Below are 18,287 nucleotides of genomic sequence, written 5' to 3'. Positions count from 1 at the left end.
CAACGAGTCTATGCATTACATTCATTAAAATTCTTCAAACTCTTAGCTCCATGTTGAAATATTTAGGCTTCCACACGTGTGTGTGTGTGTGTGTGTGTATGTGATTCATGCATGTCATTCATTTGCAAATGCCCTTCAAGTTAACATTGACAACAAAATACCAATTTAACACAATGAGAGACATAAATGAAATAGCAAAAATATTTTTTTTTTCCCGTGTGTCTTTTCAAAGCAAAATGGGGAGACTAAAATGAGAAAAATTAGAATTTTCTGTCAACCCAAACTTCAAATGCCACAGGGAGTATAACCACAAAAGTAATTTGGACAGATTCTTCTTTATCTATTTCTTTTGATTTAGGAATTTGAGAATTCATGAGACAAATTTAAGAACCAAATATCATTTTCAATTTCAGTTGCGTTTTTTTTTTGTCTATACTTCTTCTCTTATGTCAATTTAATTTTGATCTTACAGAAGATTCTTCCTCTTCCTCCATTACTTTTAGTTCTTCTTTATCTATGATTCTACAAAGACATTCAGAGAGATCATAGGCTTATTTGTCAATTCATGTTCTTATTGTTTTAAATTTGTCTTTAATTCTCAGTGTTTATGGAAGAGAACTTACACACTCACAACTTGTTAATTTTTGCAATTTTTACTTTTGTATTTTGGAAGAGAGACAGAGAGAGAGAAAAAAAACCCGAATTTGTTCACCGATGCGTAAAGCTTCCCATTTTATTGACCTACCAGGTGGATAGCAATTAACCTTTAATATGGTTGTAATACATTAATTTTCATAGGCAAATATTATATGAAAAGTATGAGCTTGCAAAAGTGTTTACTTTCTTCATCTTCTTCTTTCTTTTTTTTTTGCTGAGTGTGTATATATCACTATGTATGTGTTATATATATATATATACATATATATATATACAGTATATACATATACCATATACACATATATATACACAGTATACATATATGCACAATATATGTATAAACATTTACATATACATGTACATTACAACATATACAACTACAAAATTGCATTTGTGTAGGCCGTGCATAAAGAACGATCAGATCAAAAGACAACTCACAGTGAAATTCATGTGGGTAGTATATTCTGTATTATTTTTAGTCAGAAAGTAAATGGGTTCTTCATCACAATGTGTCAATACATAATGTGGTATTGATTGAATGAAATTAACATTTTGCTCCATTTCAATGTCAGATCACATGCAGTATTAATGTGTACGAAGAAAAACTAAACTCATATCAATACAATAAATACAGAGAAGTACGGCGGGTCGTCGCACATAACGAAACGTTACTCTGATGAAGGCTAACACTATATAGAATAAGAAAAGAGAAAGAAATTAGTATAAATGTTGACTGCACGAATTCATGTATGATGATAACTAAAACGGGCTAGAATTATAACTGATAATTCCCTCCATGCGTTCTAAATGTTGATGGACATTGCTAATTCACCAAGTGTTTAATATAAGGCCTTGGCATGTCCAAGAGACTGGCTGGAGATAGGAAGGGTAGATATAATATGAGGAACCTTGGCCAAAGGGACACACGGACACTACTTTTCACTTTCTCTCTCTTTTCACTTTATACTAAAGTTGCTCAGAGCTAGTTTTAACTAGACTGATAATGTTCTATTAGCATTGAAAGTCGTGAGCGAAGAGGGCCGAAGGGAACACGTCGGCGCAGGAGACTCATGAAGACCTGCAGATATGATTATCATTCAAAAGCAGGGAGACAGCTCAATGCTCTTACTGAATTATTCAGATTCTGAATAATTATGGTCAGATTTGACTAATGCCAATGCTATATTCGCCCATCGGCCATTAGAGCTAAATGCGTAATGCATGAACTTCCTCTAATAGAGCATTGCTGGTAAGCGTTGCATTGCAATTTTCGATACCAATGGCGACAGAGAAGAGATCCGAACGAGTCCCCAAGGGCCCTCTCGTTGTCTCTAGCTGTTGGCTTGACTAGGCCTCACGTGATGACTATCTGCTCACTTCTCTTGCAATACATGCAGCGAGAAGGTGAGAAAGACTACCATCACCGCAGAGCGCCTGTGAGAGCGCCATGCCACCAGCAGAGCAGGACCTGGATCATGGAGGTAAGGTTGGAGACCGGATCCTCCGGTTCGGTAATTCTAACCGAAGTGCGCAAACGTCTTCCAGCCACAGACAAAACTTGAGCCTTCTAGATTTGCATCTAGGACAGACTGACGGCTTGGTGACCATGTCAGCATGGCTTTCTGGAAGAACGCTGTCGGATGAACATGGATGACTGCAGCCCCCATCTTATTTCACACACATCCGGTGCGCAGACGTCTTCCAGCCAAAGAGGAGACTGGAACACCTGATGATTACAGCTCAGACAAAATCACAGCTTGCAGGTGACCATGTCAGCACGAAGTTTCTGGTGGAATGCCTTCGGATGGACTTGGATGACTGAAGGCCCGGCTCGGTTCCAACTGAAGTGTGGCAGTGCCACAGTCTTCCTGCTGCTTTGTAGAATCGCTGCTAGGATGGACCCGAAACTCGGTGACCATGTCAGTACATGTGTGGAGCTTCTCGAGGAAAGCTGTCGGATGGACATGGATGACTGTAGGCCCCAGCTCCCTCAGGGCATCTTGTATCATCTCCGTCACCTAGCGGACAGGTGTGTACGAAGAAAGGGACCAGCGAACCCCGGTAAGATAAATCTCATATGTTTTGTGCGTGCATGCAGCCATGCAGCCCAGCATCTTCAGGCAGGCCCGACAGACCACCAAAACCCAGTTGATACACGTGTTTGTAATTAATCTAAATTGCAATAATCACTTACAATGACAACAACTTCCACATCACAGCCAACAGGAGTGATGAACAGAATTTGTCATAACAATGTAACATACAATAATTGTATTTTCCCTGTTTTTCGCATTCATTTCGACTGTTTTTCATGGTGTAAAAATTCTCTGTATACAATCGTGAATAACATTTTTTTTTTCATGTCTAACTTTCAGCAAAGTGCAGAGCATAATATTAGTATTCATATTTCTGATGATGCTTGCAGCTTTCACATATATGAGTGAATTCTTGTTGAAATATAGGCCTATTGTGCATAATTTCACGCCAAACACAAGTATTGCTTTGAATTATTGGAGACGAACCCCTCCCCTCCCCCCAGTAGAGGGAAAAGTAACAATAAAAAAGTAGCAATAGCGAAGAACGAAAGCGTGGATGAAATAGGAATTTTGAAACAAATACACACTCGACTCGTTATGGCGTATAAAACCACCTATAAAGCATGGATAAAAAAAGTACGGTATATTACTCTTGCACAAGGTCCCCACAAACCTTATTCGTTGTGGCGTCATGCGGCGCCGATTGATCGTTCACCCCCGTGATGGACCTCCCGGAACGACTCCCTTCAAAGATCGTCCAGGATGGGTCGCATGCCCGACGAAAAGCACCATCTCTCGCCATGGAAACAATCTGTCATTTGACAAAATGAGATGACCTCAGACACTTCCCAAAAATATGGATTTGCATGCTCTAGTACTACTTATTCAATACCATTGATCGTACCGACATCATTATCGTCCAAAATTTCCATGCCCATTAGTATTGGATGTGTCCTAGTAAAGGTAATGGACGACTTTCACACTGCATTCCATTCTCATGCATAGGCCTTAGTTATGTAAGTTATGTAAGGGACAGAGTCGTAGAACCCTATTCAAATAACAAAAAGAAAACCATAAGCAACAACAAAACAAAGCAGAGCAATCAAAACAACATTCACAAGCCCCGAGAGGTTTCCCTTGGCAAGTCAATATTTGAGACTTGCCCGACAGGGTGCTCAACCGGATGCCCAACCCAGCAAAAAAAATGTGTTCAATGTGGACTGGTAGCGATCTCGTCCCGAGAGAACTCCATAATGTAAAAGGTGTAAAACTAGTTGCTTCATGGTGTTACTAGTGGACAGCAAGACGTTCTGACCATTGAGGCTATTTGCATTGAATTCAGAAATGAGTACTTGATCATGTAACGAAGTTCATAATGTTTAACATGTCATTGGTAGGAATTTCGGACCGCTGCGAGTAAAGCCAAAAGTGTGTAAAGGAGCGGCAGATGGATCTCAGGCCGTGAAGGGGATATCACGCCGTGGTGCTGGCTCCCTAACACTCAGTGTGTCGTATTTTGCGGGCAACTTTGTAACTGATAGGAGCTGTCACCCCAGCCAGCTGTAATCAGCAGATACCAACAGCTAGTGGTAAGTGAATTGCTTCAATTGCGACATTTTGTTTGTAGGAGCAATGCTTTCTAAAGTGAATGTAAGTCGCGAGAAATGCTCCGGTTGTTTCTGTAGATAAAAATGACAATTGCTGCACTCCGAGACAAGTGAGACCGTCGACCTGCGCCCAATTTCTGGATGCTGAGGGGATGTTGCTATCATTAATGAACGATTTCGTAAAAGCACCAAGCAACCAGACGTCAAGAGGGATGGCACACTGTGTGCAACCGCTCGGAGATCCCTGGTTTTAACCCAGAAGTCTCTAACAGGTCTTAACTTATACCTGACAAGGACAGGCCCTCCTTACTTCATGGTACCACATACCGAGCACTCCATACAGCACACTTCTCATTGCAATTGCTCTTTGATGACGTACCTTGTTGCCATCAAGTTTAACTCCGAGTTTCGCCCACTCGTCGCATTGGTCGTCAATCTCACACAAGTTGCCGTGAGGGAAACGCTGCAGTCTTACCTATAATCATGCGCAATCAGACATTATATCTAATAAATATGCATGTATAGAATACATCCAATACTTGATAAGATGTTCCAATGTATTATACTATAGCTCACTCACGCCTTTGTGGTATACCATTATACAAAACGAAACAAATTTCAAAGATATGTGATCTCTACTATTGTCATAGGATCTTTGATTTCAGAAGGAAGAATGACTTTAAACCTCACACATCGCCAATACATGTATTGTATTTGATGGGGAACCGATTGAAAACGTACAAAGTTATAGATATCTGGGCACTGATACTGATGGTCAGTTGAACTGCATGGGAAGAACAAAAAAAAAATGAAAACTGTTACACTTCAATGTGAATAAAATAAAACAACAGAAACCCTTTGGCTTTTTTTTTTCACATCAGTCATTCAGAGCATAATTACCCATGACAGTGTCGTGTGACTCAGCAACGCGAAACAAGGCACAGAGTTGTAAAGCAGGCAGGAAAAATAACCAAAACCAGAGTTGATTTCAAAAAAGTTTTTAAAGACAAGGTTGTGAATAAACCCCTATCCATCATAGCCGATGTTACCCATCCACTCCATGACGAATAAAACATGTTGATGAGTGGAAGGAGATTGAAATCAATCAGAGCAAGGACATCCCGTTACCTGAACTCTTTTTTGTGCCTTATTCCATCCGGTTATTAAATTATGTGTAGAATATTTTATGTGTATTATGTTATGGTATCCTCAAGACATGGAAATAAATCACCCCTATTAATTCAGTGTCGTACGTTCAAATTTAATGTTATTACAAGTTGCACTCACGGTTTAAGACCAGGCCTATCAGGACATACAAATGTGCATTCTGTTCATGGATTACTGATGATGATGTAAGATGTGTTGAACGATATTCTCTATGTTTTATAATGGTGACATGATGTTTTTCAACTGGTATACGTGTCATTTGAATGTTGATTATGTAATATATCATTATGTTTGTTTTTTCCTTTGAAAGTATGTAGGCAAAATAAATATTGTGAACATGATAATGATTGGATTTATTGAATTGACGGACTTGATTGATAGGGCTTAATGTTGTATTTAGTTTGGAAGGTTTTGAAGGTAGTAAAGATAAGGTTGGAGAGAACGTTTGTATTACTGTGTAGTTGATGATACTGATTGTTTTTTAACAGAAGTATGAACACAAAACAAATATTGTGACTATGATACGACTGGATTTTATTAAATTGGTTGCTTGGATTAATTGATAATGTTGTATGGCCTAGAAAGATTTGAAGGTTGTAAAGAATGTTTGGATGATTGTAGTTGATGACATTTATTTTGTGATTTATGTTCAGATATCAGAAGTTGTAGGAGATTGAATCTCAACAGAGTAAGAATACTTATTTATATATTTCACTTCATCTTGGTGATTATAAATAAATAATTTAAAATGTTTTGTATATTGTACTCTCAAGGCACAGAAATAAACCACCCATATGAGTTTTGTTGTATTCAAAGTTTTTATTACTTATATAAAGATACATTAATATGTTAAATGTTTGCATACTGATGTCGCTATAAGATATTATGTTATATAAGATATGTTGTATTCCATGATTTATGATGTTGCCAAAATGATGTCTCTCTTGTGTCTCATGTCTCATTAAAATGTTGTTTGTGTAATTGTACTGTATATTCTTTTTTGGGTTTTTTTAAAAGCATGTAAACAAAACAAATATCCTTGATATGGACCATAAATGATTGAAATGATTGATGATTATTGATTGATTCAATTATGTACAAACTCAGCAATAATTCATTACCTTCCGTTTTCACTAGCGCATTTGCAAGAAACCACTCTTTCCTTAGTTACTCAACTCTTCATCATAATGAATTTCATTTGTCTTTGGTGGACCTGAATATTGGCGTAATCGCTGGGATAGCTTGAAAGTGTCCCAAGGTTTAAGTGCCTTTATTATATAAAATCAATCTGATGAAATAAATGCTTATTTACAAAAGTCTATATTAGTCTCAACACCAAATCAACGTTTTATTATCACCAGTATGAAATCATAAAATTGTGCTTGTCCTTTAATGGTTCCAAAAAAGAACCGAAATGACGAACTTTATTTTCTCATGAAATGAAACAGTTATTGCTGACCGGCACTAATTAATTCTCGTCTTGTTGTAGTCCTCTACTTTTATCTTCACACCACGTAATCAGTTTTTTTTTCTTTCTTTCTTTCTTTCTCTCTCTCTCTCTCTCTCTCTCTCTCTTTATCTCTTCCTTCTCTGCTGCATGACAGTGACTTTAATAGTGTAGGGATTTGTCCAGGGCTTTTGATTCGGGTTAGTCAGGTTTCAGTGTCTTATATTTGTATCGAAATTCTACTTTTTTTTATCTATCAAATCTGTATACATCTTTCATGCGATTTATTATATTCACGTGTTAGGGTACCCGTAGTGCATCCTACAAACATTGTCCTGTTTAGTATTCCTCCCTAGTTCCAGCCTTGCCGTATACCTTCAATATTTTGCAAACTTATACATTTCTTTTGTTATACATTGTGATGTAATGTCTCCATTTAACTTCTTTTTGCTGGAAATGGAAAGATGAATGAATGAATGAATGAAGGTCACTACCAAAGTTGTGCACAAAGTATGCAAAGCGACCATCCCCTCTCCGTCCCCCATACACAAACAAAGAATCTCTACAAGACCCTCCGGTGGGTCAATAGTACACGCCTGAGCAGCGCGCCTGTATGCCACCAGAGGCAATTAAACCGAGTCAGAAATAGATTCGGGGATTCTTGTAGGTCTATTGGGCAATATCTTCCTAATCTTGGGTACGAATGAAATCCCTTTTCCCATTGTTGATTTTAACCAAGTCACCTCCCTGCCTAAATCCACATAAAATATTTTCATAACAATGATCATAGATTGACCGTCATGTTTATGTGTTTAGTATTATATTGTGCATCAAAGCTGGATATCACGCATCATTCTTTTTCGTTTATTCATTATTTGATGTAATTTTCATTGACAAATATGAATATTAATTGAAATCCAGCAAACTTTTTTATCAAGTAACAAAAAAAGGTAAAATATCATAAATTCACTGAATTTGGGAGTATTTGAGCTCCATCTCAAGGCCCCCCCCCCCTCCTACCACTACTTCTACAAATTATGATCCTCTCCTTCCAATCGAATTCCTGCGAATTTGGTCCACATCAGGTCACCTGACTATTTCCTGCTGAGTTAGATAAAAAGATCAATTTCAACTCGTTTTCAAGAATATGGAAATGCGACGCCGGATGCCGGACGCCGGACTGAGAACGGTCGCAAGTACTCACTAAAGTCACGTGACTGAGATGAGCTAAAGTCTTATATCTTTTAGTCGTTGTCGCACGTATATGAATTATTATAGGCTAGTAGCTAATAGTTATATTAATGCTCAGATAGCGGGAGAAGAATTCTACCTTGATTTTTCCACTGGTGCCGTTGCAGAGAAGTGACATGGTGTTCTCTGCTGTCTCAGTGATTTTGCCATCGACAGAGATGATTTTATCCCCTATGTTGAATTCGCCATTTCGAGGTCCGTTATAGCCGGAAACACTAGAAGTGGTGATGAAAAGAGACTTTCAGACTAAAAGCTCAACAAGTTGGGATGAGAGGAGATGGTATCATACTCAAAACATTCAAAACATTGTGTCGACTTCCTCGTTTGCTATAACAGGCAGCAGTACTTCCTGTCTGAAAGAGACGTGTAAACAATGTTTAAAAAAAATCCTACAACCTGGTTTGCACACCAATATGTATTGGTTCATAATACCCTAATCATTACTTTTGTAGCCAAATTATACCTACACGCTGCTATATGTGCTTTTCATATTTCATAATCTTTTTTTTCCTATTATTATTTTTCAGATAACTTGGGTACGCCCACAATCATCCCTTCAAACCAAGATATTCTGACAGCGACATCATCTTTCATTCATTGCTTAAATCTACCTACAATGATGCACAAATATTCGAATGCACATTTTCTTTGACATAACATAACTTGCATTTTTACCTTGCGATGTCTTTGGTTATTCGAATTGATAAGATGGAAACGTGTGAGTAATTATCTTGAAATTATCTTGATATATCTTTTATATATATATATATTATCTTATATATTATATTATCTTTTATATCTTGTAATTAGCTTGAAGTAACTGCGTGTTTTTTCTGCAACTGATATGTGGGTAGGTGTACTTACAAAACTTCTCCATTATGGTCACCGAGAGTCAATGCCATGGCACGCAGATCGTCGGACTGGTGCTCAACTTCCACGTACATCCCATCTCTCTCTTGTCGTAACTCGCTAGGGAAAAATCGGGATTCAAGGATACAATATCATGATGTCTGTGCCCGTCAATATTCTGCGTGGTTTAACATCCTTAAGTCATTTGTATGCCGCATTTCATGTATATTTCAAGTGGTGACACGACATTTGCTCTTGCGACAATTGCTCCGGTCTTATTTTCTCCAGGGACTTGGGGTTAGGGTTATAGTAGGGTCTTAGCTTTAGTTTGATGTAAAAATTGAGATTATAGGGTTAGGTTTATGTTTGTGGCTTAGCGTGCAGATATCTCATGGAAGCAATTGCCACAGGAGCAAATGTCACGGAACCATTTTAAGTGTGTAGAATTGAAATTAAAACAGAAAACGTAGCACAAAAACAAAAAACATGGATAACAAAAAAGCAAACAAAAAGCAACAAAACGAAGAGGCATGGCAAAAGGTCTATAGGCCTATCTTTTGCAACTGAATGACAAATATTATTGCCCTACATCGACGTATCTTTACCAAAGGAGTCCATTTAGGTTGTTTTCAAAGGTCAGGTGTCATACAGGGATGTCGGGCCAAATGCTACACAATGATGTAAACAATAGAAGGACTTTCAGTGTCACGTGATCGGGTGATACTTCCCAGTGACAAGAAGATTTCTAGTCAATTCTCAATCTAACCCCACAATAACACAAAAATCAACAACTCACTGATTTTATTTGTACGAACGTGTTCATGAGTAAGAAAAACGGGAAAAACGTTACTTGAAAATATTTTCACGTTAAATAAAAATATTAATAATGACAGATAAGAAATAATTAGAAGAGCAGCACTGCACAAGTTTCATACGCATTCGAATTAGGATAAGAAAGTTGTTTTACAATGAAACAACAACCAAAAAACCCCATCATTATTGTTGAGGACTTAAAAGACTCAGAATGAATAATGTGTAGGCCTACATCTTTTGTATAATGATCGCAATAGTTGAGTGAACTATGGTGAACTAAAAACGATAGGATATATTAGGGCAATGACATTATTGTATCATCTAATTTGCATATGTGTTTTGCAGGAACGTTTTGTAGGAACGTGTGAAATTCCACAATTTTCGCACTTATTCTAGGTCAAATTTCGATGAAACCTTAACTGTTGCCTTCCTGTGACTGTACTCTGTTAATAAAGGTCAAGTTGAATCTGGTGTGGTGTTCTCATGACTCACAAGTCTTAGCATGTTTCGTCACTTCCTCTCACCTGATGGCGTTCTGTTTGTGGTATATTTGGTAGTCATCCCCTTCCTGAGAGTGAAGACTTCCAGGCAGCGACATCATCGACGACTGGCTGCCCGAAGTTTCGACATCCATGCCCTCCTCCATGCCCGCTTCGCTGGATCTGACTTCCGATGTCAACATTTCCTGTTGGGAGTTGTCGTCCATGGCGTGACAGTGGATGTCGTCCTCCTCAGGAATCCCCGCTCCTCCCTCATCGTTCCCCCCATTGGTGGTCGGTCCGTCTTCGGATGATGCCGTTTCATTTAGGTCTACCTCCTGTTGGCCGAAAATTTCAGCATTGTAGAAGACATGGCCGTCAGTATACGGTATTCTTATGGACTACCAGTATCTCATATTCTATACTATTTTCTTTCCGTTTTTTCCTCCCTGAAGCTAGCTCAGTCAGCTGCAACAACTGTCAAGCACCTACTTTCTCTTAAACTGAAAAAATAAGTATACCATCGAATTCTTTGATTCCATTGTACATGTACACTGTATTTTGTTTAAACTCTAAAGATTATAGTGATCATTATACTGTGAAATCATTATGCAGATTTTGTTCAAATTCAATCTCATGTATGATTTTCATTGAAATAATGTAGAACTAGAAATGTCGCTATAGCGACTGGTATGCCTCCGCCATAATGCATGATTCTCCTAATATAGGTCTATAGTACATGTGGACAATGTGTGATTACATTTTCACAAAATTGGAAAAATGACATGTTTGTCACAAATGTGTTAAAATGTTCACCTTCCTTGACCTAGGTTTACTTTGATGAATAGGAGAGCATGTATTTGGGGATTTAAGGACTTTGACCTGACCCTTTCGTTTATGCATTGAGTAATTTGCAAGGTATGGAGAAAAAGTGCGATTTCTATATTGAATTGTAAATTGTTACCATTTTCAGCTGGCCTTTGACCCTAAAATTCATAAGAGAATCACTGTCAGAAAGAACATGTATAGATATGTACTAAGTTTCAGGATAACTCCAGCCACTTTCGAGATATGGAGGAAGAAGTTCAGCACTTTCACTTGATCTTTGACTTTTTGGCAAAAAAAAAAAAAAAAAAAACTTCCCAGAGAATCTCTATTGGGTTATACATGCATATATCAAGTTAAAAGAAATAATCCTGTTGGTATTGCATAAACATAAGGAAGATAGTAACATTTTGAAGTGTTGCCCTTGACCTTTGACCCCTGACCTTTGACCCCATGAACTCCAAATTCCCTAGGTAATCACTGCCAGTCAGTACATGCATATATACTATGTTCCATGAAGATACCTTGAACAATTTCCAGGATACGGAGAAAAAAGTGAAATTATAACATACATGCATTTACTTGACCTTTCGACCTTTCACCTCATGACCCCAAACTACAACCAGAGAATCTTAATTGGGTAATACATGTATACACTAAGTTTCAAGAAAATATCTTCAGGTATTGCATAGATATGGGGGAAATAGTGAAATTTTAAGCATTTGACCTTGACCTTTTGACCTTTGACCTTGAACATGTGCACCCATCATAGGCACAACTTCAACCCCTAATACACATATGCCAAGTTTCATTAGGATACCTCACATGGTTTTTTTAGTTACGCTGTTTATGCTGTCCACAAAATTCATTTCGGACGGACCGGACGGGCGGACGGACGGACGGGCGGACGGACGGGCGGACGGGCGGACGGACGGACGGGCGGACGGACAACCCGAAAATATAATGCCTCCAGCACCACTTCGTGGCGGAGGCATACAAATACATGAAACTGAAGTGGAACGCGTCGAATTTTTAAGGGGGCATTGACGTCACCCATACGACAACGCAGGCGCCAAGTTGTATCATATGGACCAGTATGGGAAATCAAAGAATTGTGTTTCTGTTGCAACATAACATTACACGTCATTTCTCATAAAACGTCCAAACACAGCTGTGCTGCACTCTTCTGTCAGTAAAACTTTAACTCTCGAGATACTATTTGTGCGCTCTTTGGCGATGCACAGTCATGTAGACAGTGAGGTCACTTGAAATCATCATTGCATAGATTGCATAGATCATTGCCTAGATTGCATATACATGAGACGTTGGATTTAGTAAGGAGCGCAGTCTGAGTTGCCTGTGGCTTCAATCGTTATGGTCGTCATCAAAATCAACCTTTGTGATAATGATACGCAAATCACAATTCGAACATCAGTAAAACACACACACAAAATCATTAAAATTTATAATGTCTTAAAACAATAGAATTAACTCTGATTGCATCAGAATTCCATCTGTCTGTCAAGATTAAAATTGTAAATGACAGCAGCGTCTACAGGGACATTCTCTACCGCTGTACTGATGGAGGATGCCTTACTGATTCTATGGTGCTCAACTGGGCGGCAGATTGGGCTTGGCGACGGAGCCGAGGCCTTTTGCTCTGGCGCATCTGCGGGATACCTGCGAGCGGGGTGGATTTTCGGCGGTCTTTTATCTTCTCGCCTATCATCCTCCTGAGGAAATTCTCCCAGTCTTCCATATTTTCCCTGCAAGAAAATAATGGAAATTGCTATAACCATACACAGATACACACACTCACACATGTACAAAATAATATATGCGTGCATGCACATGCATACTATTTCGAGTATTGCATGTTCATGTGTGGTATACATATAAGCTGTGTTCAGACGGAGGCAGTTTTGGTCGGAGTAACTTCGGAGGATAGGTCGGAGTAGTGCCCGTCTGGACAAGGTCGTGGTAACTTCCTCCGATCGGAGGAACTTACCACGACCTCTTCCTCCGAACGAGATACTCCTGAGTTTTCTCAGGAGTATCTCGCTACCACGACTAGCCGGTCGGAGTAAATTGCCCGTGCGGACAAGCCTTCGGAGTATCTATGAACTTACATACCTTACGACCTAGGTAAAACTTCCTGGGTCAAATCGCAATGTTGACATTTTGCGAGTACACGTGAGCGTGTAGTGCAATTCTAACCTAATCGATCGCGACGAAGAAGCTGCCGCTCTTGCCAAAATTTCCATCAACAAGAATGGAGAAGACAAATGCCACTGGTAAAAAAACAATTGCATGGTCGACGTGCCCGGCCCTGCCACTTCCGGAAGTTACACCGACCCTCGCACATAAATTGGTCGAAGTTTCTTCCCACGACCGTCGTGTGGACACAAGGGTCGTGGTAAGATAGGCATTAATTTGAATTTTAATTGCCGAGCCATAAATTCTTACTCCGACTAGAAATACGTCTGAACATGGCTATAGCGTATGTTTTTTTTTTATTTATATCATGCAAACTTCCCCAGATGGCAGTTACAAAATATTTAGCAGTAACGAAGACATTATTTGTGTCAAAGGAGAGATGAAGATCAACAGACTCGATGACAGCGAATACAACTACTATGATCGTATGTCATTTTGATGTGAGTCTGTCTTGCATCACAGTGTAAACTCACATTCCACTTTTTTCCTTTTCTTAGGACAAGATTACCGACAGCAGATTCAACAGAGGATGATGAAAAGAATTAGGAGTGATTGTGAAAGAAGAAGGAAAATTAGGAAAAAGAAGGAAATCAGAGAACCGCCTTACCCTGAATCCGTGAAGTTTAGAAAGGTGTAGAGAGGGCTACTGGCTGGGCCGTATCTAACGCACAGGAACTTTTTATCACTTTCCTTTTTCCTCGTTACTTCCGTAGGTCGGATTGACATGCATTTAGTCATTCCATCACTTTCGTACTGGTACAACTTCTTCGGAGTAGCCTTCCAGTGGCATTGACCGCTAGTCTGTTTAATAATGATAGGGAAGGAGACATTTACACATATGTATTTTCACATTAATAATTTTGCTATTTCTGAGAGTATAAAACCATGGCCAAAACTCTCTCACATTTCGCAATGCAGATGTGTTAGCACGAAGCTTATGGGATATATAAACATACATGGAATATAGTTTCATTACAAGATGAACGATTTTGGAGGTAAACAGCAGCAGCTGTAGGTATGATATAACATCATGGATGCAGTTAGGAAGGTACGTATTTAATGAAGCAAAAAGAATACATAAAAAGTTAAAACAAAAGGGAAATGTCTTTGGTTTAAATAAATAGATAATTGGCATTTCATTCTACCTTTTTTTTTTGGGGGGGGGGATGGTTGATCAGCAAAGGGAAGCAGTACAGCGGCACTACATGTCTAGCTATAGGATCAAAGTTCAAGGCAACTGATGCACGGTTGTTGTGTTGTTGTTGTTGTTTTTATAACTGCGGGAGAGATTAATATATCCAATCAAATGCTTGATAAAGATTTCTATAGGCGAACAAGGTACTGCCTTTGCTGTGACTCAGTTCCGCTTGTGGTTTGTAAGTTGATCTCGGAATATTTACACATAATACCTATACAGCGTAACTTGGCAACACATAGCATTGGTAATTCTTCTAATACACTTTTTTCTTAACAACAAGAAAAAAAAAAGGTGAGGGCACGTGGTATCATGCACTATTCTAGACGATGTTCACTCAAAATACATAATGTACCCTGACTTGCTTCTATTCTACCATGACCTTCGGCCATACGGCCGCATGGTTAGCATACACAAAACGATACACTTGGACTACTACATGTACCATAATATCCAACGAGTGTACACAGTATCTAGTTGTGCCTATATGCAGTGCATCTGAGATTGTGGACTTGACCGATTTGAAATACATGTAATAGTGAGCATTTCCTATTGAGAAAAATGTTTGCGTCACATTTTAATGATGCACTTCCTTCATGGATTTGTTTTCCTTCAGTGTACGGCCAATAATCCGATACCTGCTGGTTATCTGATGTCAAATCCGATGTTTGAGAGTGGTAAAACCCCAAATCGGCGGTAAGGGTGTCTTTCCGTTCTGCGGTGTCTCCATCCTGATATTCCATTTCGCCGCACCTCACGGTTCAGACAAATTTCTCTATCAAATAATCAGGAAACAAGACAAGAATCCATGAAACAGTATTGTATGAGAGCGACGATTCGATATTTTTAACACGCTATTATGAACAATACTCAACAAGGCGTGACACAAAGTATTAATATCATGCATGCATTGCTGTGCACTATACATGACAAACTTCAGGGCCTAATCAAGGGTTCACAGCAGCTTAAGAGAAGAATCATGATAGAAAGAAAATAGCGTTGTCTAATGAATAATATACTATACAATCTGCAGATGGTGATGATGAAGGACTGAGACCCTCTGTCACTGATCGTACCTACTATCTGTTCGAGATTCTGACTGCGGGGTGATGCAGATGTAAGAAACTCCTGCCAGTTGAGTATGTTCTGGATTTGGGTTCATTGAGAACGTGACTCGGTGTTGACAGACTCGAGCGAGTTCTTCAAGTCAATTCAATTCAAATTAAATTTCATTTCCAATAACACATGTTTGTTATCGATACAGATTCAAAGAAAACAACAAAACGTACAATGGATTTTTAAAAAATGCTTATATCAAGGAACTAATTGTTCAAAATGATTGCGTTAATTTAGTTCTTTATTAAGGTAGGGGAACCAGCATTTTTAGGTCTTGAGGGCACAGGCTCGTCTGCATTTTGTTCAGGACGGCTGCAGCAGCAACTTGACGTATATGATGTTCAAGGCAAAGGAATATTGAAATTGGAGCATGCCCCGTAATCATTTATTCCGATTATCACTGATTATAGCATTACGTGGGGCCTTCTTCTGTTTACGATCGAGCAGTTGGAGTAATGTACTTGAAGGAGATGCATTCATCCAGCACAGTAAATTGGAAGTAAGTAAACAGAGTTTTTAACGTTCCACTAGCTCATCATAGGTCCTACAATGTACAAGGCGTTGAGAGCATGGCCTAATAACTGTCCCATCGGAATGTACACAATTTCTAGTAACACTGCAGTCTACTCCGAGCACATTTTTGGCTCCTACTCGAAAAAAAAAAAGGAAAAGAAAAAGAAGGGGGCGGGGAACAAACGAAAGCTAATGACTTCCAAAGGTTCCGCACCGAGATTATTCCAGTCAATAGATTCGTAGGTGGGGTAAGTGATTCTACCTCCTGTCTGATTAAATACAGCGGCAAAACATCTAAACGGAAGTCAAATATCGTATAAAAGACCCCACAACAGCAGCGATTTTCTGTAATCGTGCTATGTGTCAAATAGCAGCCGAACTAAACGGAAGTAATATGCCATAATTATTATATAAGTCCGTATCAGAAAGTTTCCCTAATGTTGGCTGTGTTAGTTGCCTATTGGGTGACGTCATAAAAAAAAGAAGGAAGAGATTCGTATACTTATAGTTTTCACGTGATGCCCTTTTGTGTGTGTGTTTCCTGTGTTTTGAATAAAAGGGGAAGATGATTTTAGTTTATCCAGGCCTATATGCTACTGTGCAAAGACAGCCAACTTTGAATTAAAAGAAAAAGTACGTAATGCAGGGATATAAATATCTATATATATTATGCATGGGAGGCTTGCGAGGCTGTGATATTATTACCTTACATCTAATTTGCATAATATGATGTTTCCATTCTACGGATGACTTTTAACTCTACATCATGTCTACATGGGACTTCCTCCATCCTGATCGTCTGATTAATTTATGCCAACCTTAAACATGAATTATTGTATGTTGACTTGTAACATTTATTATGTAAGAGCTTTGATTATATCAATGTTTCTTGAGACTTTAGAGATGATGCTAGACTGATCCACCACCGGGATGATTATACTGACTCTTTAGACATGAGTATGAACCTGGCAGTCACATGATCCTTTGACATAATTAGTGTAGGCCATACGTGGCTTTTCTTTTTAATGGGTGATACCTTTATCATTACTTTGTAGTTACATCAAGTTTACCCAAGACGAATTGGTAAATAAGTACATGTAGTCATATGCGTTTATAAATAGGCCAACTTCCGTGGGCGACATAATTGGGACTACTGTTCCCACTAACTTTGATACGCGGAGTAGAAAACAGCGCTTGCACCATAATTGGTATTATTGCAACATACACAGTTTCCCACAAATACAAGTGTAGTGTCCCCACTGTTTAGCTATACAAGTACATGTACGTTGTACCGTTAGCTATAATGTAGGCCTACATGCATAGATAGTACCTCCTTGATTGTGCGGAATAACCGCATTCGACAGTAAACAGTCGTTCAAGATCTAGCCACTGAATTAGACATATATTATCGCTATCCATCGAACTGCAAACAGATATGCAAACACAGACTGTCGAAACAAAGGTAGCTGCCATGAAAGAGACCAACTGGTGCATAATCAAGGAGGTACTAGCTTTGCCTAGTACCTCCTTGGTATAATCGTACACAAAGTTAAAAGTGGAAATCCACTCCCTGGGAAATCCAATCCACCTTCAAGTCTCCCTTATAGGCCTAAAGAGTCAAATCAGACGAACAGAATGGTAAATATTTCATAATGAGAAAAAAAAGAGAGTACGGCAGGTTTAAAAATTGTACATGTTTTTATGAAACAGTGATACAAGGAGGAAGTACATAATGGGAAATTGAGAAAGTCACGATATCATCACCTTTAAAGGTCCTGTGTACCTTTGGGAGCAATGATTTAAAACTGTTCAAGATATTAGTTTTGATGCATATTATGTATAGGTCAGTTGTATCACAAAACATCCTACCATATAAAATTTGTGCAATGAAGCCTAAAATATTAGGAGATATCACTATTTTTCTCATTAAACCATAACTGCAGACGGTTTAGCCTGGAATATTCAACAATACTTAACATCGCAATATACTGGTTCAAATTTTTACATTGGTTTTTTCTATCCCTAACTCACGGGTTTTTGTTTAATCTGCACAAATTATGGTAAATTATGCCTTTAAGTCCCCGTATGACTTAATTTTCACATGTACTACAAAGT

General features: G+C 38.7%; 1 protein-coding gene across 1 annotated transcript; it reads right to left on the bottom strand.

Moving 5' to 3' along the window:
* Positions 1-2,429: 2,429 nt before the first annotated feature.
* On the bottom strand, positions 2,430-15,596 carry LOC139727753 (uncharacterized). The gene is made up of 9 exons (XM_071638731.1): positions 15,182-15,596; positions 13,956-14,149; positions 12,729-12,897; positions 10,352-10,644; positions 9,030-9,134; positions 8,245-8,380; positions 4,680-4,775; positions 3,367-3,504; positions 2,430-2,675 (listed from the first exon to the last, which is right to left on the bottom strand). Exons 1-9 carry the CDS (start codon positions 15,284-15,286, stop codon positions 2,430-2,432), a joined length of 1,482 nt encoding a protein of 493 aa, XP_071494832.1. The 5' UTR covers positions 15,287-15,596.
* Positions 15,597-18,287: the final 2,691 nt, after the last annotated feature.

This window comes from Diadema antillarum, unplaced genomic scaffold, assembly GCF_040938485.1.
Source record: "Diadema antillarum isolate AM-2024a unplaced genomic scaffold, OU_Dant_1.0 seq00000150_RagTag, whole genome shotgun sequence".
Taxonomy (NCBI): Eukaryota; Metazoa; Echinodermata; class Echinoidea; order Diadematoida; family Diadematidae; genus Diadema; species Diadema antillarum.
Note: the sequence above shows the minus strand (reverse complement) of the source record. Positions and strands in the feature narration are given on the sequence as shown.

Bases quoted from the DNA above. Each gene is read 5' to 3' on its own strand.
- LOC139727753 (XM_071638731.1), bottom strand. From the start codon at position 15,286: ATGGAATATCAGGATGGAGACACCGCAGAACGGAAAGACACCCTTACC. The intron at 12,898-13,955 runs GTAAGGCGGTTC...ATTTTCTTGCAG, and splicing joins CTAAACTTCACGGATTCAGG to GGAAAATATGGAAGACTGGG. The intron at 9,135-10,351 runs GTGAGAGGAAGT...ATTTTTCCCTAG, and splicing joins CACAAACAGAACGCCATCAG to CGAGTTACGACAAGAGAGAG.